At 39.5% G+C, this 26,817-nt stretch overlaps 2 protein-coding genes across 4 annotated transcripts in view; one reads left to right on the forward strand and one right to left on the reverse strand.

Moving 5' to 3' along the window:
- Window positions 1-16,668, reverse strand: part of HADHB (hydroxyacyl-CoA dehydrogenase trifunctional multienzyme complex subunit beta) — a 32,031-nt gene extending 15,363 nt beyond the window's left edge. The window contains exons 1-5 of one of the 3 annotated variants that reach the window (XM_058551627.1): window positions 16,573-16,668; window positions 10,046-10,120; window positions 9,892-9,936; window positions 3,594-3,693; window positions 1,183-1,227 (exon numbers count right to left, since the gene is read on the reverse strand). In XM_058551627.1, coding sequence (XP_058407610.1) covers window positions 1,183-1,227; window positions 3,594-3,693; window positions 9,892-9,936; window positions 10,046-10,112 — 257 coding nt within the window. In that variant the 5' untranslated portion in view covers window positions 10,113-10,120; window positions 16,573-16,668. Of the gene's footprint in view, window positions 1-1,182; window positions 1,228-3,593; window positions 3,694-9,891; window positions 9,937-10,045; window positions 10,121-15,406; window positions 15,846-15,869; window positions 15,946-16,572 lie in introns of those variants that run through there. The other 2 variants (XM_058551626.1, XM_058551628.1) reach the window with 2 other exon arrangements.
- A 111-nt stretch (window positions 16,669-16,779) lies between these two features.
- Window positions 16,780-26,817, forward strand: part of HADHA (hydroxyacyl-CoA dehydrogenase trifunctional multienzyme complex subunit alpha) — a 46,375-nt gene continuing 36,337 nt past the window's right edge. Inside the window, exons 1-4 of the mRNA XM_058551624.1 lie at window positions 16,780-17,044; window positions 23,618-23,659; window positions 23,753-23,823; window positions 25,392-25,525. Coding sequence (XP_058407607.1) covers window positions 16,978-17,044; window positions 23,618-23,659; window positions 23,753-23,823; window positions 25,392-25,525 — 314 coding nt within the window. The 5' untranslated portion in view covers window positions 16,780-16,977. The remainder of the gene's footprint in view (window positions 17,045-23,617; window positions 23,660-23,752; window positions 23,824-25,391; window positions 25,526-26,817) is intronic.

A 26,817-nucleotide genomic window follows, 5' to 3' on the forward strand; every position in this document is an offset into this window, starting at 1 on the left:
TATTGTACAATTGACATTTTTTAAAATAAAAAGTTGAGGAAAAACTTGCAAATCTCCAGCCTGGGACCATCATCAGAAATAGCACCATTATCAGAAATAGGATAATAAGCTGGCTTTGTTTTTTGTGAGGAAAATCAGCCCTGAGCTAACATCCGATGCCAATCCTCCTCTTTTTTTGCTGAGGAAGATGGGCCCTGGGCTAACATCTGTGCCCATCTTCCTCTACTTCATATGGGACGCCACCACAGCATGGCTTGACAAGCGGTGCATCAGTGCGCACCTGGGATCTGAACCTGCGAATCCCGGGCCGCCGAAGTGGAGCGTGCTCACTTAACCACTGCACCACCGGGCCCAGTCCCAATAATTTTTATTTTTGATACGCTGAGCTTGAGGTGTCTAAGAAAATCAGTCAAATTTAGAGATTTGGGAGTCCTCTACATAAAAAAATAAAGATTAAGTAGATGAGATTTTTAAGGGAAAACATGCATACAGAAAAATACAAAGCTCTAGGGATTGAAATTTATAAAATACCTTTAAAAAAGAGAAAGAGGAAGAATTCCAGTTTTTTAAAAAGCAGAAAAGAATCAATCAGGAGATGGAAGGAAAATCATAAAGGCATAATATTAAGAAGTCAAAGGCAGACAGTTTCTAGTACAGCTGACAGTGCCAAGTGCTACAGAATACAGAGATTGTGACCTGAGAAAAGACTGGCGCCTTCAGTGATCTCCAAGTCATTATTAAGAGAAGCTTCCAAAGTATAGTCATTGTAGGGCAATGGGAATGGAAACATGATGATAAGATTAAAGAGAATTAATGGATAGCAAGAAAAGAGAAGCAGCTGCTGCTTTCATTCATTTTTAAAGTCTTGAGGGATAGAAGAAACAGAGCCAGACAGGCAGAAAGGTCAATTAAAGGGTTTTTTCAAACTAGGAAAGACCTGTGGCTGGCTGAAAATACAAAGGCAAAGCATCAATAGAAAACGAATGAGATAATGCCTTACATTTACCAGCTGCTTGAATTTGTGGAGCACATGTGGCTAAAATGAAGAATAAATGAACCTTGTAAAGTGTTTTTTCACCACATAAAAGTTAATATAGCCTAGATGCAGAAATTCTATTAAACATACTATTTCAAGTGCAAACACTGGAGAAAAGTGCTTGTAAGAAAACTGCTTTTACTCACGAAAGTGCTGCTCTAGCCAAATCATGTGGCATCAGGTCTTTATATCTGGGGAAAGAAAATAAATAATTTAAACCAAAAGCCCAGAGCTTTAATAAAAAATGCTTTTCATTCTATCTGAAATACCTAAAGAGATCATCTAACACGCTGCTGCAAATGCACTTAACTTTACTATCTAAGGCAGTCCATCATTTCAAACGAAAAAATTGTGTGACTTTGCTAATTTGTCATCCTCAAAAATCCGGCACGCCTGAACTCCCACTGAGTTGGTTAAGAATCTAACAAAAATGTTGTACAATATCTTATTGTCCAGCATGACATTTTTAAAATATTCTTTAAAACTAAGTATCCTAAATAATATTAAATATTATAAACATTCTAAATAATACTAAATATTAAATATTCTTTAAGACTTTTAAAAAATATATTATTTATTTATTTTGTGATGCCTAAAGGGACATGAGGGATGTACCTTTTTTTTTTTGGTGAGGAAGATCAGCCCTGAGCTAACATCCATGCCAACCATCCTCTTTTTTGCTGAGGAAGACTGGCCCTGGGCTAATATCCGTGCCCATTGTCCTCCACTTTATATGGGACGCTGCCACAGCATGACCTGACAAGCAGTGCATTGGTGTGCACCCAGGATCCGAACCCAGGCTGCCAGCAGCGGAGCACATGCACTTAACCACTATGCCATGGGGCTGGCCCCGCGATTTTTGATTTTAATAAATTTGCCCTCCAAAGTAAGGCAAGGTATACTTTCATCAGCCATGCATGAAAGAACCAATTTTCATATATCCCCATTGATACATTTTAACATCTTCTCTGTACCACTAAATTGCTCATCAACTTCGTCTTCTTTCTCAATTAGGATCCTGAATTAAACTAAAACACAACAATAAACAACAACAAAAGGAAAAAACCCTATACTAATCTGCTGAATATCTCAAACTTCATGCAAATACTAATTATTAAAGAAAATGTTTAAATAAATGATTTCATTGAGTGTATATGTTTAACAGCTAGTAAAACAGTTGGAATCAAACATCTACATAGTACACAAACAGCCTTTCCAAAAAAATGGTCTTCTTAGCCAAGAACTTTCTTCTCCTGTTGGAACTTTCTTTTCCTATCTTGCTGCTGCAGTACAAAGAGGATCCTATCTCTTCACTTTCCTGCTGCTAAAGCTTCAAATTCTTACTCTTACTGCTGTTGTGTCAGCACAGGAAAGAGATTATAGCGAGAAACGCTGGTAAATGGGTTACTATGTTGAGAAAAGAGGGTGAATGAAACTTCGCCACTACTTCCTTACGGCATTACTTCTATAGGAACCAGGTACTAAACCCTGTTTAAAAATAAACATTTACTGTTTGTGTATGTATGTGTACACACACACATGACACACACGGGTGTGCATCTTCCACAAGTGATGGCACACTGCTCCGCGCCTTGCTTCTTACATTTAACATATCTTCAAGATCTTTCCATATTAGTACATAAGATAGGTTTCATTATTTTCAGCAGATGCCTAATATTCCCCAGCATGTTTTTAAGTTTAGTGACTGCTTGTTCAAAATATAAACATCAAAACAATCTGAACAGAATAGAACTAATGTTTCATTTGGTTTGAACCTAGTTACCAAAGTCCATTATCAGTTTTTGGACAGACTGCGCCTCTCTTGGGGACAGAAGACAATTAGAAAAGGCTAAGGAGAATAGCAGTTTAGTTCCGGGGACTTTTCAGGCTGGTCTAGGATCATTCTGGTTTCATACACTTGGGGTTGTGCTATGCCAGGGATTTGGACCAGCCCTGTCAACTCCAATTCTGATAATTTCCAGGAGGCCAAAGCAGTGGATTAAAGGCCCTTCAGAATGCCCATGGGCCCACATCCTCACTATTCAAACTTCTGAGGACGCAGAGAAACAATGCACTTATCTCCAAACAAGGAAAGGATACCTCTGTTGGAAGCAAGGCTATCTCGACCCACAATAGCTTTTCAAAATAGGGCTGGTTCAAGCTAATACTACACCAGGCTTGTTCACAAGAAAGGATGAAAAACAAATTTTGCCGTATTATTTCACTAGTGGCTTGACTTATTCTACATTAATTTCATGGAAATGCTACCTATATATTGGTCCATTAACAATACATTACCTACTGGGGTTACATTTACAAAGACCACTTTTGAAGGTGCCTTAAAAGAAGGAATAAATAAACTATGCAAGGTGATGAATGTGTTAATTAACTTGATTATGGTAATCATTTCACAATGTATACATATATTAAATTATCACTTTGTCCACCTTAAAAAAAATTACATTGTACAACCTAAATATATACCATTTTTATTTGTCAATCATACTTCAAAAGCTGGCAAAAAAAGGAATAAATAACATGATCATTTCATACTTACGAAGTGCCTGACAGCAAAAATGGAATGCGAACACCATCCACCACCACGACATTCCTTACATGAGGTTTGGCTAAGGTCTTCTTGGATTTGGTCTGAGCAGCTTTAAGATAAAGTTCAAAGAACTACTGATTAAAATATATGAAGTCAGATGACTTTTTACATTTTTAAAGACAGATATTCTAAGAAAAATCATATCATTCAATGCCAAGTTGCACTTGCCATTTACCAAACCTCTTCAATATTTAAAAAAAAAAGGCTAAGAAATTGACTAGTATTTAAAAGTTTCTAGATAATATTTAAGGTAAACAGAGATTATACCCATGATGAGGGTATTTATGCCATTAACAAAATTATTTATTTTTATCAAGTGTTTGAAAATGTATCACATTGAAAGCAACCAATTTTATACATAAGTCTGCCCTTAACACTAGAAGTTGTAATAACTGACACTGTTCACTCTTCACATAACTTGATATTCTTGCCTTTCTATGTAGAAATAAAGGCCATTTGGTTGATGACTATTGCCATTCCGCAAAAACCTGGACTGCCTCCCGAGTGTTTGACTCAATTTGCCTAGTTATTCTCTAACATCAAAAGAGCAACTTTCCTCTAATTTTTTTAAAGAATAAAACATGAATGTGTGCTTGTGGTTAAAAAAAAAAAAAGTAAACAATAATAAAATATGGAGAGTAAAAACTCAAGTTCTTGCTTCATGCCTTCCCTCCTTACGTTATTTCCTTCCCAAAGGTGGATACTGTTAATTTGGTGTATATACTTTTAAATCTCTTTTCTTTTAATGCATGTACATGCATACACTTGTGTATTATGTATACTCTTTTCACTTAAAATAGCTTGAAGATCTTTCCATGTTAGTATATCTAAATCCATCTCATTCTTTTCTTGTTGTTAATGTTGGAATTCACCTTCTATCATCACTCCTTCGTTATCAGAGACAGAGAAAAATCCTAAATTGTTGGGAATAAAATTTTAACAAACACCTTACCACACCCACTAACATCATAGAGAACTATTTATTTATTTATTTTTGTAATTTTATTTATTTATTTTTTTCCCCCAAAGCCCCAGCAGATAGTTGTATGTCACAGCTGCACATCCTTCTAGTTGCTGTATGTGGGACGCGGCCTCAGCATGGCCGGAGAAGCGGTGCGTCGGTGCGCGCCCGGGATCCGAACCCCAGCTGCCAGCAGCGGAGCACGTGCACTTAACTGCTAAGCCACGGGGCCGGCCCTAGAGAACTATTTATGATAAATATCTATAACCAACTTGAAGGAAATAGTAGTCAAAGCTAAGAGTCACGATAAAATGAGGTACAAAGATTCTCCTGGCAGCTCTAACAGAGAGGTGTTGGTGAAGGAGATAAAGGCAATATGGAGATAAGTGAGGAGACTGGCAAACTCAAGTATGTGGTGCCAAAGGCCAGGATAAAGGCAGTAGCAATGCGAATGGAAAGGAAGGAACCAATACAAGAGATTTTACAAAGGGAACCCAGGTATCTTAACGATCAATCAGACAGAAAAAAAGGAAAAAGGAAATAGGATTATAAAGGAAGCTTAGAGACTAAGAAAACCTAGCTACTCTGCACAGAGTAAGAACTGGTTTTGGAAGAAAGTTTTAAACATGTTAACTTTGGGGCCGGCCCCATGGCGTAGTGGTTAGGTGCATGCACTCCGCTGCTGGCGGCCTGGGTTTGGATCCAGGGTGCCCACCGATATACCGCTTGTTGGGCCATGCTGTGGCAGCGTCCCATATAAAAAAAAAACTGAAGGAAGATGGGCATGGATATTGGCCCAGGGCCAGTCTTCCTCAGCAAAAAGAGGAGGATTGGCATGGATGTTGGCTCTGGGCTGATCTTCCTCACAAAAAAAAAAAAACCACATATGCTAACTTTAAGGTGATGGAGAGACATCCAGGAGGATATGTCCATTTGATAGGGAGCTAGAGACGCAAAACTAAAGCTCTGAAGAGAAGTGAGGTGTAGATGCAAGAGGCATGAGACTTTTGAAGTTCAGAATACATAAAAAAAGCAGAGACAGGGCCGGCCCCATGGCTTAGCGGTTAAGTGCGCGCGCTCTGCTGCTGGCAGCCCAGGTCGGATCCCAGGCGCACACGGACACACCAGTTCTCCAGCCATGCTGAGGCCGCGTCCCACATACAGCAACTAGAAGGATGTGCAGCTATGACATACAACTATCTACTGGGGTTTTGGGGGAAAAAATAAATAAATAAAATTATAACAACAACAACAAAAAAAGCAGAGACATATTTTGCAGTTCACCCATAGCCCCCTCTAAACGGAGCTGCCCTGCTTATAGTCTCTGCCAAAGGGGTAGTCATAGATGCTATGTCCCTAAACTTACAGCCAAAAGTGATTAAATTCAAGTTGGGTACTGGACCACCAAATGTCAATCCATCAAGTGGCCACCCAGCAAACCATGTCATCTACCTACAAGTGATAAGCTGTGCCAGTCATATTCTCTGTCTTACGAGTCTAAGCAAAGAAGCCTGGAAGAAATGCAAATAAGCTGAAGCCAAAAGGATGCCATGAGGTAGAACCAGGGCAATGGTAAACTGAAGTCACTTGTAGAGTTATGGGGCAGCAAAAACCCTGAGTAAGCAAAGAAGCTAGCAAGAAGAGTGAAGAAGGATATAAAGAGAGAAGCAGAAAGGCCAGGAAGATGACATACCACGTGGTACATGAGAGAGAAAAGTAGGTGGCCCCCGGGGCTGCTTGGTTCCTAACACCTTCCTAGTTGTACACGAGCCCTCTTATCCTTAACGTGAGTGGGTCCATTACTCACAATAAAGACACCCGGCTTTGGGATCTCCCCACATTTAGAGAGCAGAGAGATGATGTGGGACAGAAGATAGACTTGAAGGGCAGTGGGAGAATGAGGACAGAAGAGTGTATGAGAGCAAAGCAGGAGAGTATCAAGGAACACAGGATGGTCAAATGTTTCAATATTGAAGGAGAATGAGGACCAAAAAAAGCCCACTGAATTTGAAGATTTGCAGATTACTCACAACTGACCTTTGAGAGAATAAAGTGATGAGAGGGAAAGTCAGATGACACGATGTCATGTCATTCCACTTTTAAAGAAATGACCACATGTTCCTTTACACACTTTCAGATAAAATTCAAATTCCTAACTCTTCTAACACATTTTTTGCTTTACTTGCTTCCACCTTAAAAATCCAAAAGTACTTTCCCCTACTCCTCAACGTGTAACAAGATAAGCAAGCCCTCAGTCCCTCACAGCCTTGCTATTTCAACCTCCCTGCCTTTATTCATGTACCCTCCTATCTGAGTGGCCCCTTTTTGTCCATCTAATTCTTACCTATCCCTCAAGGCCTAGTTCACATTCCACCTCCCAGTAAAACTGTCCCTGATAACTACAGTTACCTGTAGTTCCTGCCTCTGAACTTTACTGGCAACCTCTAGGGCAAAAATTGGCTATTTCAAACAATTTAGCATATTACAAAGTAATTAAACTAATGCTACAAGCCACACTTAAAAATAATCTTCATTCCTCATTGTGTGTTCAAGTCACCCAAACGACTTTCATTCTGTTTCATGTGCACACTGGCTCCTAACCACATCAGAATTTTCTCAAAGGCTCCTTTTTATATTTTCTTCAGTGCTATGGGCACACAGTAGCAACGTATTATAAGAATCCGAATTGGGGATTAAAATATCTGGGTTCTAGTCCTTGCTCTGTCAAAATTTTCTTATTTGCAAATATGGGAGCTGGACTAGACAACCTCAAATGCTCCTCCCAACTCTAAGTATGGCTGACTGATATACATTCTAGATTCTATATATATAGTTAAAATCAAAGCAGATAAAAGATGTGTCATGTATCATACCACTGCTATACACACATACGTGTGTGTATATAAATAGATAGATATAGATATATAGAGATAGAACCACTGAATCAGTCAAAATTTCCTCCTGACACTTACATTTCCAGTTCACGTGATGACTGAAAATATCAATAAATCCTGTATCCCTCTATTCATATTCCTTCATGCTAACAGCTCTGTCAAGCAGGGACAGTCACATGAGCTTCAAGAGGAATCAGTTATAAAATTATTGCAACAATAAACCTGTTCAGCACGGGCACATGCCCGCTTCCTCCTCTCAATTCAGCTTGTCACATTCCTCTGTCTTACCATGAGCCTTCCTGCACCACTATCATCAGTGTTAACACAAATTACTTGTAGGACAATGTTAGACACTAGGGATACAAGAAGGCTTAAGTCTTACAAGGGCTTACAATATAGGTGGGGAGACAGAAACATACAAAAACAGGTAAAGAGCAGCATAAAGAAGAATACTCTAATAATTTTTTATTTATTTTTTTTCCCCCAAAGCACCAGTAGATAGTTGTATGTCATAGTTGCACATTCTTCTAGCTGCTGTATGTGGGACGCGGCCTCAGTATGGCCAGAGAAGTGGTGCGTCGGTGGGAACCCGGGATCCGAACCCGGGCTGCCAGCAGTGGAGCACGTGCACTTAACCGCTAAGCCACAGGGCCGGCCCAAGAATACTCTAAATGCCAGATAAATTCTTTCCCTTTGTTGGTATTCAGGATGACCTTCTCCCAGTTGGCAAATTCAGGTCTATTTGTGTGACTGCAAAGCAAGGGCCCGGGTAAACATCAGAATTAGGGAAGAGGTGGGGCCAGCCCCGTGGCTCAGCAGTTAAGTGCGCGTGCTCCGCTACTGGCGGCCCAGGTTAAGATCCCGGGCGTGCACCGACGTACCACTTGTCCGGCCATGCTGAGGTGGCATCTCACATACAGCAACTAGAAGGATGTGCAGCTATGACATACAACTATCTACTGGGGCTTTGGGGAGAAAAAGGGAAAAAAAGAGGAGGATTGGCAATAGATGTTAGCTCAGGGCCGGTCTTCTCACAAAAAAAAAAAAAAGAATTAGGGAAGAGGTGAAATGAGACAGAAAGGACTAATTCTTTGTGAGGCTAATAGAAATCTATATTCTAGTTAGAATTTAGAGGCCACAGGAAATATATTTGTTATATAACAACATGAAATTTCTCTAGTGCGGATTAGGCAACAGACCTCTTAGGATGTACTATACGTAAAACAATATAAAAATATCATCTTGCACTTATTTACGTTGAGTTTACAGTTTTCAAAGTGCTTCAAGATATCTTCATAACTATTTGAGGTTAAAAAGACTAGAATTATTATTCTTTTTTTAGACAAAGAAACTAAAGCACAGGGAAGTAAAGTGACCAGTTTAAGGCCATACTCTCCAGAAAGAGAGAAAACTGGAATGAAGTACAGGTCTTCTGAATCCTGGTAAGGTGCTTTTCCTATTAAGTTATTATCCAAGGAGAAATATCATAATAAAACCCAAATCAGAAGTCATAGGTCAATACAGGGCCTGGGCAAGGAGAATAATGGTACAAAATTGTCAGGGATTTTTTAGCACTGGCCAGTGAAGATACCCACCTACAGGAGGTTCTGCAAAACAATGTATTCAACAATGAAGAAGTCTAACTCATTGGGTTTGCCAAGGGTCTCAATGACCATATAAAATCAACATATTTCCTTACTCTTTCATTTCATATTGACTAAACAACCTTCTTTTATTAACTAGTTCCCCAGTCACCCCTATTTCAGAAATGAGTCCAGGATAAGAATATATTCATTAACAGAGTAGCCTATCACTAATTAGAAATTTAAAAAGTTAATTTTCGGGGCCGGCCCCATGGCCTAAGTGCATGCGCTCCACTGCTGGCAGCCCGAGTTCGGATCCCAGGCGCGCACCGACGCACCACTTCTCCGGCCATGCTGAGGCCACGTCCCACATGCAGCAACTAGAGGGATGTGCAACTGTGACGTACAACTATCTGCTGGGGCTTTGGGGAAAAATAAATAAATAAATAAAAAGTTAATTTTCGGCTCCACAACAGTCTCAAGAGTGTTTTAAGCTAACCACCTCTAGGACTGACAGCCAGTGGGTGAATTAGCTGACGAGCAAGGTTCATGGAACCTCCAAGACTCCATCAGCCTCCAAATCCCAGAAAGCAGCCTCCTGTCAACAGCCTACAGCCCAGCTCCACACCATGTAATATCATTATTGATTGGCTCCATATTGTTTTAATTTGAAGGCAATAGTGATGTTCATGTTGCTCATAAAAATGGGAGAACTAGCAAATTTGTTTGGTATTTATTCAGAATTCACAAATCTAGAATCTAGACTCTAACATTTAAATCAGAAATGTTTATTTTACAAATTACTATACCTGGGGCAGCTCGTAGCTGGGAGGAACAGCTCAGAGGTCTTACAGCTGGAAGACAAAATAAAGTGTTTACAAAAAGCAACACAATTCAACGTCTGTGTAAGATGCTTATAAATCCAAATCTAATCTTAAAAAAGAAAGACCAAATTAAACTTACAAAATCTGAGGGCCCATTTTGAGGTACTGGGAAGATTTTTAAAAGTATAAGTGAGGATGGAAGTCATTCTGAAATCTAAAAAGAGAAGAACAAAAATATATCCTGGGTTATTTGAACAATTCGTAGCTTATATTGTAGTCTATGATCTCTGATAACCTCATCCATGGCTACTATAAAATACTGTAAAATTTTATCTATCACCAACTATCTTTCCTCTAATAATATTATTATAGCTACATTGACATAGCTTTCATAGTATGCAAACCACTATTCTAAAGATTAATTCATCTAATCCTCACAACGACCTGTGGAGTAGATGTGATTATTACACCCTTTGTCAGAGATGAGAAAACTGAGGCACACAGGGCTTGAGTGACCTGCCCAAAGACCCACAGCTAGTAAGAGGCAGAGCTGGGATTTGAAGCCAGGCAGTCTAGCTCCAGAGTTTGTGCTCTTCTCTAGGGCCAAAGGAGCAGAGAGACTGCTGGACATGGTCATGAAGCTACCAATGTTAATTTCCTGATTTTGTATTTGGAGCAAATACACACTGAAGTATTCAGGGAGGGTGAGGTATCATGTGAGCAACTCACTCTCAACTGCTGTAAGAAAAAAAAGTTCATGTATTGCACTTGCTGCTTTTTATAAGCTTGATATTGTTTCAAAAAAATAAAAAATTAAAAAATATTAAAACCCCATATATTAAAAAAATACTTAAAATATACTAACCACTCCCTCTCAAAAGGCTAAACTAAAAATGTGTTCCTACAAATCAGTAAGAAGAAAATGGGCAAAGGATGTGTACAGACTGTTCACAGAAATGGAAATACAAATGGCTCTTAGATATATGAAAAGATGTTCTATCTCATTCATAACAGAAATGCAAATTAAAACCACACAGAGATATAATTTTTGACCTGTCAAATTGGCAGACTCAAAGGTTTGACATATAGCATGTGTGTAAGAGTATGCACAAACAGGGCCGGCCCCGTGGCTTAGCAGTTGAGTGCACGCGCTCCGCTGCTGGCCGCCCGGGTTCGGATCCCAGGCACGCACCGACGCACCGCTTCTCCGGCCATGCTGAGGCCGCATCCCATATACAGCAACTAGAAGAATGTGCAGCTATGACATACAACTATCTACTGGGGCTTTGGGGGAAAAAAATAAATAAATAAAAATTATAAAAAAAAAAAAAAAAAGAGTATGCACAAACAGGTACTCTCACATACTGCCAGTGAGACCGTAAAGTGGTGCAACCCCTATGGAGAGAAATTTGGCAATTAGCTGTCAAACGTACAACTACACCTAATTTTTGATCCAGCAATTCCACTTCCACGAATTTACTTGATGGATGTTACTTACACATGGGACATGACCTATGTCATTTGTCACTGCAATAAAAAAGATTAGAACAACCAATAAATAGGGACCTTATTAAGTAAACCACGCTGCAACCACCCAGTGAAATATTATACAGCTGTAAAAGATACAGAAATGGTTATGTACCAATATGGAACCATTTCTAACCTGTATTAAGTGAAAAAAACAAGATGCAAAATAGTGTGTACAGCTGTTAAAAAGAGGAAAAACAGTACACACATTTCCTTGAATCTGTATAAAATATCCCTGGAAGTAGAAATAAGATGTTAAAAATAAAGGTTGTCTGAGAGAAAGGAAACTGAGTAACTACAGCACGGGCTAGGGTGTAAGGAAGACTTGTCATTGTACATATTTTATAATTTCTCAATTTTGAAACATGCTTTAACTTACAAAAAAAAAAGTTAAGGGTAAACTGGCAAGATTTGCCTATGAAGGCTGTGGTAGCCAGCCTCCAAGATGACCTTCAATAATCTCCAACTCTTGGTATTCACACCCTCATACAGTCACCTCCCATTGTACCACAGTTGGTCTGTGTAAACAAATATGCCAGAAGTGATGACATGTCACTTTTGAGACTAGGCTGTAAGAGATACTGCAGCTTCTGTCTTGGTCTCTCTCTCAGATCACCCAGTCTAGAGGTAGCCAGCTGGCACATCTCAAGCAGCCCCGTGAAGAGGATCGCGTGTTGAAGAAGTGACGCCTCCTGCCAACAGCCATGTGAATGAGCTTGGAAGTGGATCCTCTAGCACAGGCCAGCTTTCATATGACAACTGCCCTGGCCAACACTCTGACTGAAACCTCATGAGTCAGAACAACCCAGCTAAATCGCCCTTAAATTCATGATCTTCAGAAACTATATGAGATAAATATTTATTGGGTTTTGCTGCTAAATTTTTTATACAAATACAGTAGATAATTTAAAGCTTTGTTTCTCTTGGGTCTTTATAGACTAAAAGAAGATTCCCTATAGCTCACATTTCCAAACATGCGGATTGGAAAGAGACAGAGGAATCCACTCTCTAGGCTCACCAACCTAGCGATAGTCAAGGGACTCTGACCAGGGAGACACGAAGTGGCCCAAAGGCAATTATGTAGTTGTCTTTGTGGTTTACATGGGATCGAATCTAGCCCAACTCTAGGGTTTAAACCAGTGAGAATAATCTCATTCTCTTTACCAAGATCATTGGCTCAGGGAACCAAGGCCTAAAACGATCATTCATGGTATTGCCTCAACCAGTGGTATTGATTTAGGGATGGTCTAGTCAGTCTGACATTTAAGTCTTCTGCCTGGAATTTTGGAACACAAATCTTTCCTTCTGAGGTTTGGCATGGCTAAAGCACTTTGCAAACATGAAAACAGCTAGCATAAGGATAAAGCTGACCCCAAAAGAAGACAGAGCCGAGAATTTCAGAAAAAGAAACTAGAGCCCTGATTGAATCACATCTGAAACCTATCCTCTGGTTGTGCTTTTCAGTTCTGTGAGTCAATAAATCCCCTCTAATAAGCCAATTTGAGATGAATTTTGTTATTTGTGACTGAAAGGCTCCTTCCTGATACATAACCAAAAGGAAAAATGAGCAAATGAGCAATTCACAGAAGAAATTAAAATGTCAAATAATCAAAGTTTTAGGGCCAGCCCAGTGGCGTAGCAGTTAAGTGCACGCGCTCCTCTTTGATGGCCCGGGGTTCGCAGGTTCGGATCCGGGGGGCGCACTGACGCACCACTTGTCGAGACATGCTGTGGCAACCTCCCATATAAAATAGAAGAAGACTGGCATGGATGTTAGCACAGGGCCTATCTTCCTCAGCAAAAAGAGGAGGATTGGCATCTGATGTTAGCTCAGGGCTAGCCTTCCTCACAAAAAATAAATAAATAAATAATCAAAATTTTAAATGTTGAACCTCACTAACCTTTTTTTTGTTTTAATTAAAACAAGGTATCATTTTCGGGTTATCAGATTGGCAAAAATTTAAAATATGGCTAATACATAATTCTGTTAAGAATGGATCTAACTCAACAGGCACTTTCGTATACAGTTGACAGAAGTGTAAATTGCTAAGGCCTTTTTGGAAGGCAAATTTTAGTTATCTATCAAAATCTGAATTACGAATTTATGAGCCCAATAATTCTTCTTATTGGTCTTCAATCTATAGAAACATTCAAGATGTATGTGCAGCACACATAGATCTCTAGCCCATAGAAATACTCAAGATGTCCACTGTAGCATTGTTTACATTTGTGGAAAACCGGAACTAACCTAAATCAATAGGAAATAGTTATTAATAAGAAACAGTTAAATAAATTATAGTACAAACATACCACGGAATACTGATCAGCAGTTTCAGGAAAAAAAAACACACAATGATACACATGTATATACTGACATGGAAAGATGTCCACAATTAAATGAAAAAACAAGTTGCAGAACAATATATATAGTAAGACTCCATTTGATGACAGAAAAAAAGAGAGAGAGAAAAGAAAGTCCATAAAGCTAGGCATCTATTTATGGAAAGGATAAAGAGGGATTTTCATTTTGTACTCTTCTGTCTTCTTAATTTTTTTTTTGCAAGCACATTTTTTTTATGTACAGTATAATTCTATTTTTATTTAAAATCTACATATATTAATATCTTATATAGATACATAAAAATATACAAATGCATTAAAAAGTCAGAAAAATGCAAAGCAAAATGTTAACAGTAGTTAGCTCTGGGTGGTGGAATTTTAGGTGTATTTATTTTCTTTAGTTTTCTGTAGTTTCCGGAAAAAAATTACATAGAATATATATTTCTTCAATAATTAATAAAAAGTAGAGAGAAATTTCAAAAGAAAGAGGGACTAAGCAAACAACCCTATGGGAAGCTTGACCTTTACTGCCATTTGCTCTAAGCTTTAGGAAACAGACATTTTTGACTCAAGGATCTGGGGAGTAAGGAAACTCTAGGGTAGGGCAGGCTTGAGTAGGGTGTGGAACTATGGGAAGATGAAAGAAGCTGCAGGCACCTGGGAGCATGGGAAAGGAAGAAGGGGCTAGGCAAGTAAGGAAAGCAAGATGGAGTGGCTCTAACAGCTCATTACTACATCATTAAGACACAATGTAATGGTTAAAAGCAGACTCTAAAGCCAGACTGTCTAAATCCAAAGCCTGGCTCCACCCTAGCTGTATGACCTTTGGCAAGTTACTTAACCTTTCTCTGTTTTAGGAGTAAGATATAGATAATTCATCTGTAAGATGAATTTGTAAGATGTACATAATTCCAGTACCTACCTCATAGGGTGGTTGTGAGGAATAACTACGTTAATATACATAAGCACTTAGAACAGTGCCTGATACAAAGTAGGTCATACATGTGTTTGTTATTAATTCTAGTGAGTGGTGAGAGAAATGTACTTAGTTCCCCTCCACGTAAGCCCCAGTAAGAAACATAACATTTTTGCCCTGATGGAGCTTATGATTTTGTTGAAATACAGGGAACAAAAAAGTCAAGAGCCAAAAGGGTGATCTAAATCAGGGGCTGGCAAACTACAACCCACGGGCCTCTAGTTAATAATGTTTTTACATTTTTAAAGAGTTGTCGAGGGGCTGGCCCAGTGGCGCAAGCAGTTAGGTGCACGCGCTCCGCTGCGGTGGCCCGGGGTTCACGGGTTCGGATCCCAGGCACGTACTGACGCACCGCTTGTTAAGCCATGCTGTGGCGGCGTACCACATAAAGTAGAGGAAGATGGGCGCAGATGTTAGCCCAGGGCCAGTCTTCCTCAGCAAAAAAGAGGAGGATTGGCATCAGATGTTAGCTCAGGGCTGGTCTTCCTCACAAAAAAAAAAAAGCGTTGTAGAGCAAAACAAAGAATTTATGACAGAGATCAAATTGGGCTTGCAAAGCCTAGGTTATTTACTCTCTGGCCCTTTACAGAAAAACTTGGCCACCTTTGATCTAAATACTAAGCGCTACAGGGAATTAGGTGCAGAACAGAGCATTACCTGGGCAGGAGGCAAGCTTTGAATTGTAAAAATCTTATGAGGTGGAGGGCCTTCAGAGATCATCAAGAATCCTTTTTGCATATTAAATGATCGACAGTCATCCAATTTCTGCTTAAAGCACTTACAGTGATGGAGGACTCACTGTGTGACTTGAGCTTTAAACAAAAACCTCTCTTCTTTCTTTCCATACTCCTCATTTCAGTCTCAACTTCCCTGCCACTTCCCCTGTCCCTTCTTGCTTCCTCTCTTGCTGAAGAGTCAATGCAGTGAGCAGTGAGACTCAGATTTCTGTCTGAATCCTGGCTCTGCCACCTACCAGAAAATGTACATAAACTCTCTGAGCCTCTCAAACTTCACCTAGAAAATGCAAATAACAATAATGTTGGGATCGTTGAGGATTAAACGAGATGGTGTGAAAGTGCCCAGGGGGCCCTCAATGTTACTTCCTTTTGAAATCAATCACCTCGAGCCCATCTTTCCAGCATAAAAACAGCCATCATGCAATGCAGAGCTCTTGACTAAAAGTTAGTAGACATAGGCTCTAGTCCTATTTCTACCACCTGTGGCTCTGAGTAAAATCTCTCACTCTGATTCACGGCCTTCAGTTTCCTCAGCGATAAAGTGAAGGGGATGAATGACCAGATGATCGCCAAGTTCCTCCTGGACTAGAAAATTCTCTGGAACACTGGATCTCCAAGCAGGATAGAGGAAGGTCTCAGCTCCTTCCACACTCGAGTCCCGAATGTCCCATGACCGAGTCCCACCCTTGGTAGCAAGAATGCAGTAAACCGGTGGGCCTGTTCTCAATCTTTACAGCAGCTGGCCCGGCTACAGGCAAAACAGGTTGTTACAAACACCGCAACAAAGCCCAGGGCTCTAAGCCGACACACACACAGGCAAACAGCTCCTTAACTTGCGGTGATAAATTACAAGACAAAGGTGACACGGCTGCTCGGAGCTATAGACATAACGCTAGTTCAAGGTACTGCCCTAATTGCATTGCTACTGTAGACCTTGTCAGAGGAGCTTCCTTCTGCTCCCTGGAACTCGACTCCCCTAGTCAGGGGAGGCGGCCGCGGGCACTGGCGAAGCAGGTGGGAAAGGAAGTGCGGATCTCGCCGCGGGTAACCGGTCAGGCTGAAAGTCGAGCGCACGCAGCATCTCACCTTCGCCTCTGCTCAGGGTCCCGCGGCTGGCAACGTTCGGACCCAAGTGCCAACACTCTGCAGAAACAAGGGGCGGGTCCTGCTAGAAAGGACCCCTCACGCCCTTCCGCGCACTCGGCGGGCTTCGCCCGCCTCGCGGGCTGCCCGCCGGCCGCCTGACTGGAAAACTCGGCACTCGGCCCCCTCCTCGATGGGCTTCCTTCCTTCCAGCGGAGAAAGAGTTCTTTCCTCCCCATTACCGGAAGCGAAAGGCAGAGTTAAGGCGCCGGCGGCAACTTGGCATCGGGGTTTTAGTCAGGCAGGACATCGGGCGCCTGGCAAACGACAGGCCGCAGGAAGAAAAAAGTCCGCCGCTCGGCCACCTCCGCTTGAAGCACTGTCAACTTTCGTCGTCTTCAGCTCGAGATGGTGGCCTCCCGGGCAATTGGCAGTCTCAGCCGCTTCACCGGCTCCAGGACGCTCCGCTGCCCAGGTGAGGCCTGGCTGAGGGCGCTCCGGCGCCCCGGGCAGAACTCCAGCGGAGACTGGGGCAGTCCCGGAGCCGCGTCTCCCCCTCGCTGCCGCCTCACCGCCCCTGCCCGGGCCCAGCCCTGGATGGCGGGGAGGGATGCTGCCCTGGGACCCTGTCGTCTGTGTCCTTGCACGAGGACTGATACTTTCTCTCTCATGACTCCGAGTCCTGCAGCGGTTTCAGCTCCATAACCCCTAACGTGTCTGAGTCCTGTACAACCGATCTGGTATTTTCCGCAGGTCTCCCCGTCGCACTTCTGGGCTCACGTTCCTCGTATTTTCTTGAATGATGGCCTTGGACTTCTCTGCACTAGATCGGGAGTGCTAGGAGGACTGGGATAGTCCAGTCTGTCACAACTTTGTGGCTCCACAGCACCTTGCCCGTAACAAAAGCTGTCTTAAAAGTTGCTTGGATGGAACTAACCAGCCTTGCAAATGACGGCCACTCGCTGCTCCTTTCCCTCAAAACCATTTTTGTACCTATTACCACATTTCGGTAGGGAGCTCAACTCTTGGAATTCCAATAATCCCAGTGTGAATGTATCATATGTTGAATTTCAAGGGGAAGTCCTGCAACTTGCTAGAAGAAACGTTTTTAAAAATACGCAAACACCTGTATCTTAAGCAATAAAATGTTAGATAATTTTTTAAAGAACTATTTCTAATCCTGTTTCTGACGATACCCAGTTGGCTTGCATTAGCAGTATTCTTTTTCTCTTCGAACTGGCAGTGAAAGGGTTAAAGTGGGTGATTGTGGAAAATCAAGCATTTTCTTCCCGTCTCAAATCTGTAAGGTGAAATGTGACTAACTTTTTATTGCATGTTGTACTTAATAGCGGTTATTTAATTAGAAATTTAACTTGTAATATGCCTTCTTGCTCCTGAACCACTGGGGTAAGGATGCTGTTTTTACATAGTTAACTGGAGTCTCCCTTTACTGTAAGGGATTAATTTTGGCTGATTGAGTCTTTTTCTGCTTTCTTATTTCGACCGCTGATTTTAGTCTCCACAGGACTGCTGTGTGTGTGTGTACCAGTCGTATTACAAAAATCGAAATGTTGTAAAGATTGGGAGGAGGGCTTAAGAAGAAAGAATCACCCGTTTTCTTTACTACTCACATACCTTCTGTTAGCATTTGGTCACGTTACCTTAACAGTTTTGTTTTGTTTTGTTTCCTATTTTCCACATTTTTGGTTTAACGCTTTTAAAAAATCAAATGTATATTTTTGAACTTGCCTCTGTATTGGTTTTAAGGTACTTCTCATGGATTAGCAACTGGTGTAACACTGACCTGTAGTCAGATCATGTGGTTTCTAGTCACTAATTAGCTGTGTGACTTTGGACAAATACCTTAATCTAACTGGGCTTTATTTTCGTCATCTGTAAAATGAATGATTGAGACTATGGATTTTCTTTGACATGAGAAATAGCATGACAGAGCAACTAAAAGCATTAAATTTGTAGTTACTTCTGGGTTTGAATCTGGCTCTGCCTTTTACCCTCTGGTGACCTTGGGCAATTTCTGTGTCTATTTTCTCATTTGTGAAATGGGGAATAATACCATCTTGTGAGCTTTTAAGGAGTTATTTAGGTGGAAAGCAGGTTTTTTTAAGTAATTTTTATATTCTACATGTGTAATAAAAAGTTACAAGCTTAGTTTTTCTATATTTCTTGTATAGAAATATATATACACACATATAAATGTATATATATTTTGCATTGTGTTTTTAGCAATAAGAAAATATGGCTTATTATGGTTATTGCCCCTTTTAACAGCAATTTATAAATTTTGAAAAAACGTCTAGAAAGTAAATTTAAAATTACTTGCACACCTGGCTTGCCGTTTAGACTCAACAGATTGGTCCTTTACACTGAAAGTCTGTGCCAAGACATTGCCAAACATTTAGTGAGATTGACAGTTACTAGTGGATGATTAAATTTTCTTGAAACTGATTTGTAATCCTTGAAGTTTTAACCCATTTCTCCCCTACAAGTGCTGTAATTCTGAATATGACTGGCAAATGAAAATCACATCTTGACCAAAATATCTTATTTAATTCCCACTCCTACCCTAAATCCAAATTCCTAATTATGTAAGTGGTAAAATAGTTTCACAGGAAATGAATTAGAGGCAAATACCTTAGTAGATGGTGTGTATTTAAAATTGACTCGCACTTCCTTCATCCTGTGCCTTCCCCCAGGGTTGAATATTGAGAAAAGTTGTTGATTGTTACAACCAAAGTAACATTTTCGTATTTGAAATTTGTGTCACCATAATCCAACCCTCTGCCCGTGAAATCTTAGGTCTTATAGGTATCTTCTTGAGTTAAATTATTAAAATGTTTTAAAAAGTAGGACAAAGGTTTCTTTGTCGCTTGCTAGCGCAGGAGATATAGGCTAAAGTTCACCCAGCTGCTCTGACGTAAGCCCTCCTGATTAGGTAGTGGGTAAGGCTGGCTTCCAAAAGCAAAGCTTCGGTGTACTCCAGCTTGACTTAGTTGACTGTGGTTTGGAATTCTTTTCCAGATATGTTTGTACATTTACTGATTTTCTGTGTTTTTTGTCTCTCTTGAGTTAGAGGAGGTTTTCTGTATGTGTATACGGGTATGTGTGTGGTAAAGGTAGGTTAATGGATAAGAGTTTAAAATGGTTTGAACTGTCAGCTAATGAGCACCAACTTGTTGTCTCAAATATTTGGTCTTTATTTTTTTTTTTAAAGATTTTATTTATTTAAGCCCCAGTAGATAGTTGTATGTCATAGCTAGACATCCTTAACTAGAACATCCTTCTAGTTGCTGTATGTGGGACGCGGCCTCAGCATGACCGGAGAAGCAGTGCGCGCCTGGGATCCGAACCCGGGCAGCCAGCAGTGGAGCGCGCGCTCTTAACTGCTAAGCCGGCCCCTCAAATATTTGGTCTTTAAAGTTCCAGCACATGCCCACACCCCCCAACCTGTTCTTTTTTTTTTTTTTTTGATTAGGCACTTATCTTCTAACATGCTTATTTACATGTTTATGTTTCTTGGTGTTTGTGTGTATTTCCACCCCATCCCTCCCACCCTGCATTCCCAATCAGTCCATTGCCACTCTAATCCACTTTACCCTGTTCTAGCTAGAATTGCCTATTCCCTGGCTCTCCTCCCACTGGAATTTCTACTTTACAGGCCAACTTCTTTTTATGCCAGGCCTATTTTCACGTCTTCATTTATCTCTACTGAGTATATATTCTTCCCAGATATCATATCCCCTGCTGCCATAGAATGTAAGCTCCACAACGACAGGGATTTTTGTCTTTTCATTCACTCCAAGTGCCTAGAACAGTGTATGGCACATAGGTAGGCCACAATAAATTTTTTTTGCTGAATGAATGACTGTGAGGTGATGTTAGAAGAGATTACAGTTTAGTTGGGGGAAATACCTGCTACAGATGCAGTGATTAGAGAACAAAACAGTAGATAATAAAGATCAAAATCTGGGCAGGGAAGAGAAACATCATTGTAGATGGAATCTCAAAATAAAGCTTTGCGAAAGGTTGGAACCATGATACAAATATAAAGAAAGAAGAGAGTGAAATACAAATGATACAGATTTCAAATGATGGAAAAGCAAAGGGAAGTATATTGTTAGTGAAGTAGAGGCACAGGGGATTGAGGAGATGGCTGGCTTCTCCTATCTTAGTTTATTTTGGTGTGGCACTTTGACTTACAGGTACTTTTATATGTAATCATTACATCACTTTTATTTCTGCCTTTATAAGGACACTGAAATGCACTAAGAGACTCGTGCATTGTCATGCCGCTAGTAACCTATAAACTTGATGGTTGAACCCAAGTCTTTTGACTCTCAGGTCCTTTGTCTTTGCACTAAGTGGACTGAGTTGGATTGCTTAAAGAAAAAATGGGTACAGAACCAGACATCACCTCAGTCTGGTTCTAGTGCCATCTACACAGTTTTCTTTCTTTTTTTAAATAATATGTTGCTTTGCCAGTATAAAGCTGCTATTTTCTGTGCCTTCTTTTCCCCTCCCTGAAAGAACTGTGGAGTAGAGAGAAAGATAGAGGAAGCAAGAGCATTGGCTACTATTGATGGTCCTCTCCAAATCCACTGCATCATCACTGGGTTCTCCAAATTAGTGGTTCCCACATGCCCATTAGTTTGCTGTCTACTTCAGTTACCTTTTTAAAAAATACAGATTCTGAGGCTCAGCTCTCTTAAATTCTGATTCTGTGTTTCTAAGTTCTCTGTTGCCCAGGAATTTGTGAGTATATTTGAGCCTCCCCGACTGATTCTAATGCCCAACATAGTTCTGGAATCATTTCTCAGTACTGCAATGGGAATCCCAGTCCAGTTGGACGTGTTGAATAGTCTGTTGGTTCTGCTTTCGCCATATGTAATAGTTCCCCATTCCAGATGGGTCCCTGCCTCCTGGTCAAATATAGGTCATTCTCACCTTGGAACTGGGTATGATTCTAAGGTTTGTTTTTAAATCATGTAGAAATGTTTTTGGTAGAGTTTATGTTTAAAATTGTGTTTAGAATACCACCATGACATAAAATGGCCAAAATCGTTTGATTTTATTGTCCATTGTCCTTGATTATCATTGCATGCTAAGGCAAAGTCTTAGACTCTTGTTTGACATCCTTCAAATTCTGAACCAGATGAGGGTAGGGGATTTAGAAAGAGAGTAGGCACAGAGAGAGACAGGTGATCACAGGCTAGTGGAAAGTTTTAGCCCCTAAGAGGTTGCTAAGGATTTTAACTGTTTTTTTTTTTTTTAAATAATAGCACTCCTAAATTAGATAGGCACTCCACACTCTCCTAAATTACGTTTGCAGATTCCAAGACCATATAGCCCCTAATGTAGCCCAAATACAGTATATTTCAATGAAAATTAGAAATAAAAAAGTTTTAATACCAGTAATTAAGAACTAAATAACTAATACTTAGGGAAAGCTAGTATAATTAGGGGAAATACTTGAAGGAATCACTGGATATTATTAAAGCACTAGTTCTTTATTATATTTGATATTACTTTAAAACTTATGCCTTTTCCTGGGTACAGGTGTTTCATGTGTACTGCTATTACAGTTATCAATTATTAAGGAATGATTTGTTTTTATTTTTAGAAACAAAGAAAGAGAAAACTTTTTCCTAAGAGATTATGGACAAGATTTGGCAGATGTGGGTAGGGAGAAGGAGTAAGGAGTAAAAGAGGTGCATAGGAGATATGTTTTGAGGTGAACTATGACTATGAAAGACAAAGGAAGAAAGAGCAGGGTGTTTTTAAAGAAGATTAGAAGTTGTAATTAAGGGATGTTGACCCTGTGCTAGCCTCCAGAACAACTTGGTTACTATCTAGAGTAAGATGTTTGGTTGAGAACAGGGCAGAGGTGAGCCTTTAATGCTAGAAAAGAGGTAGAGTAATGCCCAGAACAAACTTGGAATTTTTGCCTAGAATTCCCCCATGTTCCTTACCTTCTACCCAGAGTCCAGCTTGGATTCTGTTGGGACTTGTGGTGACTTGTGCTCCAAAGATCATCTCGTCATCATTATGCTGGAGAGCCTCAAGTAGTGAAGTGATCAGGAAAGGAGGAGGAGAATAGCTGGTCTTTGTTATCCATGGAGTAGGAGTGTTGTTGTTGAGTGCAATATAGACTTTTTCAATTAGAAATTCTTAAAATAGCAAAGTGTGACATGGACTGTTTGATTTATAATAGCCAGTAGTGCCTCTTGATTTTACTTTTGATAACACTGGGAAGTCCATCTCTCCATAAAAATGCAAGAGGATGGGGCTAGAGAACATGGTTGAGATACACCTTAGGAACTGACATAATGGATTGCTTTATAGATTACTTATACTTATTTCTTAGTGTATTCGTTTCCTATCGCTGCAGTAACAAGGTTCTACAAACTTAGTGTCTGAAACAATACAAATTTATTATCTTACAGTTATGGATGTCAGAAATGAGCCTCACTGGGCTAAAATCAAAGGTGTTCGCAGGCTGTGTTCGTTCTGGATGCTGTAAGGGAGAATCTATTTCCTTGCTTTTTCTAGTTTCTGGAGGCTGCCTGTATCCCTTAACTTCTTCAAAGCCAGCAAGATGGGGCTCAGTCCTTCTCATGCTGCCATTTCTCTGGTTCTCTTTGCCTCTCTCTTCCCCTCTGTGATTATATTGGGCCCACTTGGATAAGCCAGGATACTCTCCCTATATTAAGGTCAACTAATTAGCAGCCATAATTCCATTTGCAACTTTAATTCCCCTTTGCCATATAACCTAACATGTTCACAGTTTTCTGGGGATGTGGATATCTTTGAGGGGCCATTCTTCTACCTACCACATTTAGTATCCAAATATTCATATGACCTGATAATTGAAATGAAGATATGGTAGTGGTCATAATAATGGCCTAGAACACATCGTTCTAGTTTTGTTTTGTTGTTGTTACGAATTCCAGCTTTGATATATATATATAACAGGTGCTACAGAAATTCTGTTTGGTAAAATAATTAATTTCAGAATACTTTTTTCTTATAGGTTATATTTGCCGCACCTTTACAGGGTCCTCTGCTTTGCTGAGTAAGTTTAATTTCTCATCGATATGCTTACATTGCTTTTTAGATTTATTTAGCAATAAACATGTTTACAAATAAATTTTCCTTCTCTTTTTAGCCAGAACCCATGTTAACTATGGAGTCAAAGGGGATGTGGCAGTTGTTCGAATTAACTCACCCAATTCAAAGGTACCTAATTTAACTTGCTGCAGTTTATTTCTACAAACTACATTCAGGAATCCAGTCCTGAATGGGAAAGAAATAAATCCACCAATCTGGCAGTAATCTTATCAAAACTTATAGTTTTGATAGTTAAATTAGTTATGAGAGTTTGACAAATTGCCTAAGGAATGCAGTTTTCTTTCTTTTTTTTATTTTTGTGAGGAAGATCAGGCCTGAGCTAACATCCATGCCAATCCTCCTCTTTTTGCTGAGGAATACTGGCCTTGAGCTAACATCCGTGCCTATCTTCCTCCACTTTACGTCGGACGCCGCCACAGCATGGCCTGACAAGCGGTGCGTCGGTGCGTGCCGGGGATCCGAACCCCGGGCCGCCAGCAGCAGAGCGCGCGCGCTTAAGCGCTACGCCACGGGGCTGGCCTCTGGAATGCAGTTTTCTGAAGCAGAGGTTCCTGTTTAAGAATTCCTTCTAGTTGACCGTGTCAGATTAACATGAAGGATTAATAAAACTAGTCTTCTGTTACAGTGTAGGATGATGAGATGACTTATTAGATGAGAACCAAAGTACAAACTTTGCTTAAAAGATTCAAAACTCACCTACCCATCTCAACTGTGAGATTATGAAATCTGCTTTCTTCATTGCCTGCCTGACATAAGTCATTATTCATAGGAAGTTGGCTGGGTTAAATGTGGTTGGTAAGCTTCCTGAGGGACCTAAATGATTTGGTGCGGTTCACGTGTTAGAAGTCAAGTTCTATTCAAAGTGGAGTTTCATTTGTTTTTGGCAACTTCAGTAAAGCATGCAGCATTAATGCAGTCTTTTGCCAAGAAGAGTTTTATTTATTTATTGGTGTAAAGGTTTCATATTCCAGAAATCTTATTAACAGAGGCCTAGATGAAATAGGAGGACCTAGATGGAAGCAGTTAACAACTATCACAAATTCAGGAAAATAAGAGCCAGTCCCCCTCACTAGAGTAAATCTTGGCACCCACTGACTCAAACTTAAGATATTTTTTTAGAATTCTCCAAGTTGAGTATTTTTCCTGAACACAAAAATAACACATGCCTATGGTAGGAAATTTTTAAACTATAATGAAGAAAATAACACTCATTCACACTGCAACCCCAAAGATAATCATGTTAATTATTATCAGATAAACTGGATAACATTTCATCCAGTTTCAGCAAAAATATTTACAAAATTAAGATCATAGTATGTGTCTAATTTTGATTCCTTTTTTCCTTAACATTATACAAATTTTTTCCATACCAATAAATCTTTGTAGACTTATTATAGCCTGCATATGATTCAAACTCTTAGGAATGTGACCCTGAGTTCCTTCTTTGAGTAAACCTATTTTTAAAGGGAATGATGCTTATAGTTGGCCGAAGCTACCTGAGTAGAAAACTACTGGGTTTTTTATTTTTTTTTCTCCTGTCTCTCTTTCTTGCTTCTAACAGTATATTTCTGCTGAATAAACATATTTCCTACAATCAAAATAGCATTTGCTGGTGATTTGCACATCTAGTACTTAGAATTTAAACTCTTAGATTTATATGTATTTCCCTTTGGCAGGTAAATACACTGAATAAAGAACTGCAATCAGAGTTCACAGAAGTAATGAATGAAATCTGGGCTAGTGATCAAATCAGAAGTGCCATCCTTATCTCATCGAAGCCAGGCTGCTTTATTGCAGGTGCTGATATCAAGTAAGTTTTAGGAAATTTGAAGTCACCTTTTATCTTGGCTAATAATATGTTTCTTAGGCCAAATCATTCTTCCTTTTGAAAGAAGGTAGAAGTAAATTCTGTGCAAGTTTTTTTTTTTAAGCTATTTTCATGAGTATAATAAAGTTGATAAAAAAGAGGGGCTTGTTGCTCAAACCATGTGTAAGACTAAATATAGCCTTTCCTTAAAGAAGTCGAAAGCAGTTCAATGAGGAATATTTGAGCAGAATAAAAAAATACTGTAAAATAATGAGATGCCGTTTTTGTTACCCATCAGACCAGAAAACATTTAAAAGTTTGAAAATATCATGTTAGCAAGGACTTGGGGAAATGAGAAAATTAATATATTACTAGTGGGAATACCAACTGGTACAGCCACTTTGGAAAGCCGTTTGGCAGCATTTTGCAAAATTGAAAATGCGTGTATCATATAATCCAGTGATACCTCTTCTAGGTATATATGCCAGAGAAATCCCATCCTTTGTTTTTAAGGACCCATGTATAAAGATGTTCATCCCTGTGTAATTTAAAATAATGAAGAATTTGAACAAGCTAAATGTCAGTCAGTAGGGAAATGGATAAGTAAAATGTGGAACGGTCACATGATAGAATATTACAAAACAGTTCAAAGGAATTAACTAGATCTACCACATAATGTTAAAGCTCAAAAACAATGTTAATTTTAAGGAAAAAAGCAAGTTGCAGAATGTTTTGTCTAGTATATAGTTTATGTAAACATTTTTAAACCATCCATGAAATATTTCTTTATATTATTTATGGATACAAATATGTAGTTGGTCTGGAAGGATACACTACAAACATGAAAATAGTTGTTTCAGGGTAAGTGAAGTGGCTGGTAGGACTTGAGAAGATTGTCAAAGGGAACTTTACTGATGCAGCTAATATTTTCTTTCTTTTTTTTTAAATGGTAGGATATATGCATATATAACTTGTTTACAATTCTTTAAAGCATATATAAGGAGAAATGATATCTTAGTGTTAGTTTAATTGGTTAAAATGTTAGCAGTTGTTAATGCTCTCAAAATATGGGTATTTGTTATATTATTCTTTCTACTTTAGGCAGTGATAGCCAGCATTATAGGCTTAGTAATTTGTACTTAAGGTGTTTGTATATTTTTAAACCTTGCTTCACATTGTGTACCCTTTTTTGTTTATGTATAGTAATTAGAAATTTATAAACATCATATTTATTTAATGTTTATTTTTTTAAAAAAAGCTAAATTATCTGTATCAAGTGCTTTTTCTTCTAAGTC

Source organism: Diceros bicornis, chromosome 12 (genome assembly GCF_020826845.1).
Source record: "Diceros bicornis minor isolate mBicDic1 chromosome 12, mDicBic1.mat.cur, whole genome shotgun sequence".
Lineage (NCBI taxonomy): Eukaryota > Metazoa > Chordata > Mammalia > Perissodactyla > Rhinocerotidae > Diceros > Diceros bicornis.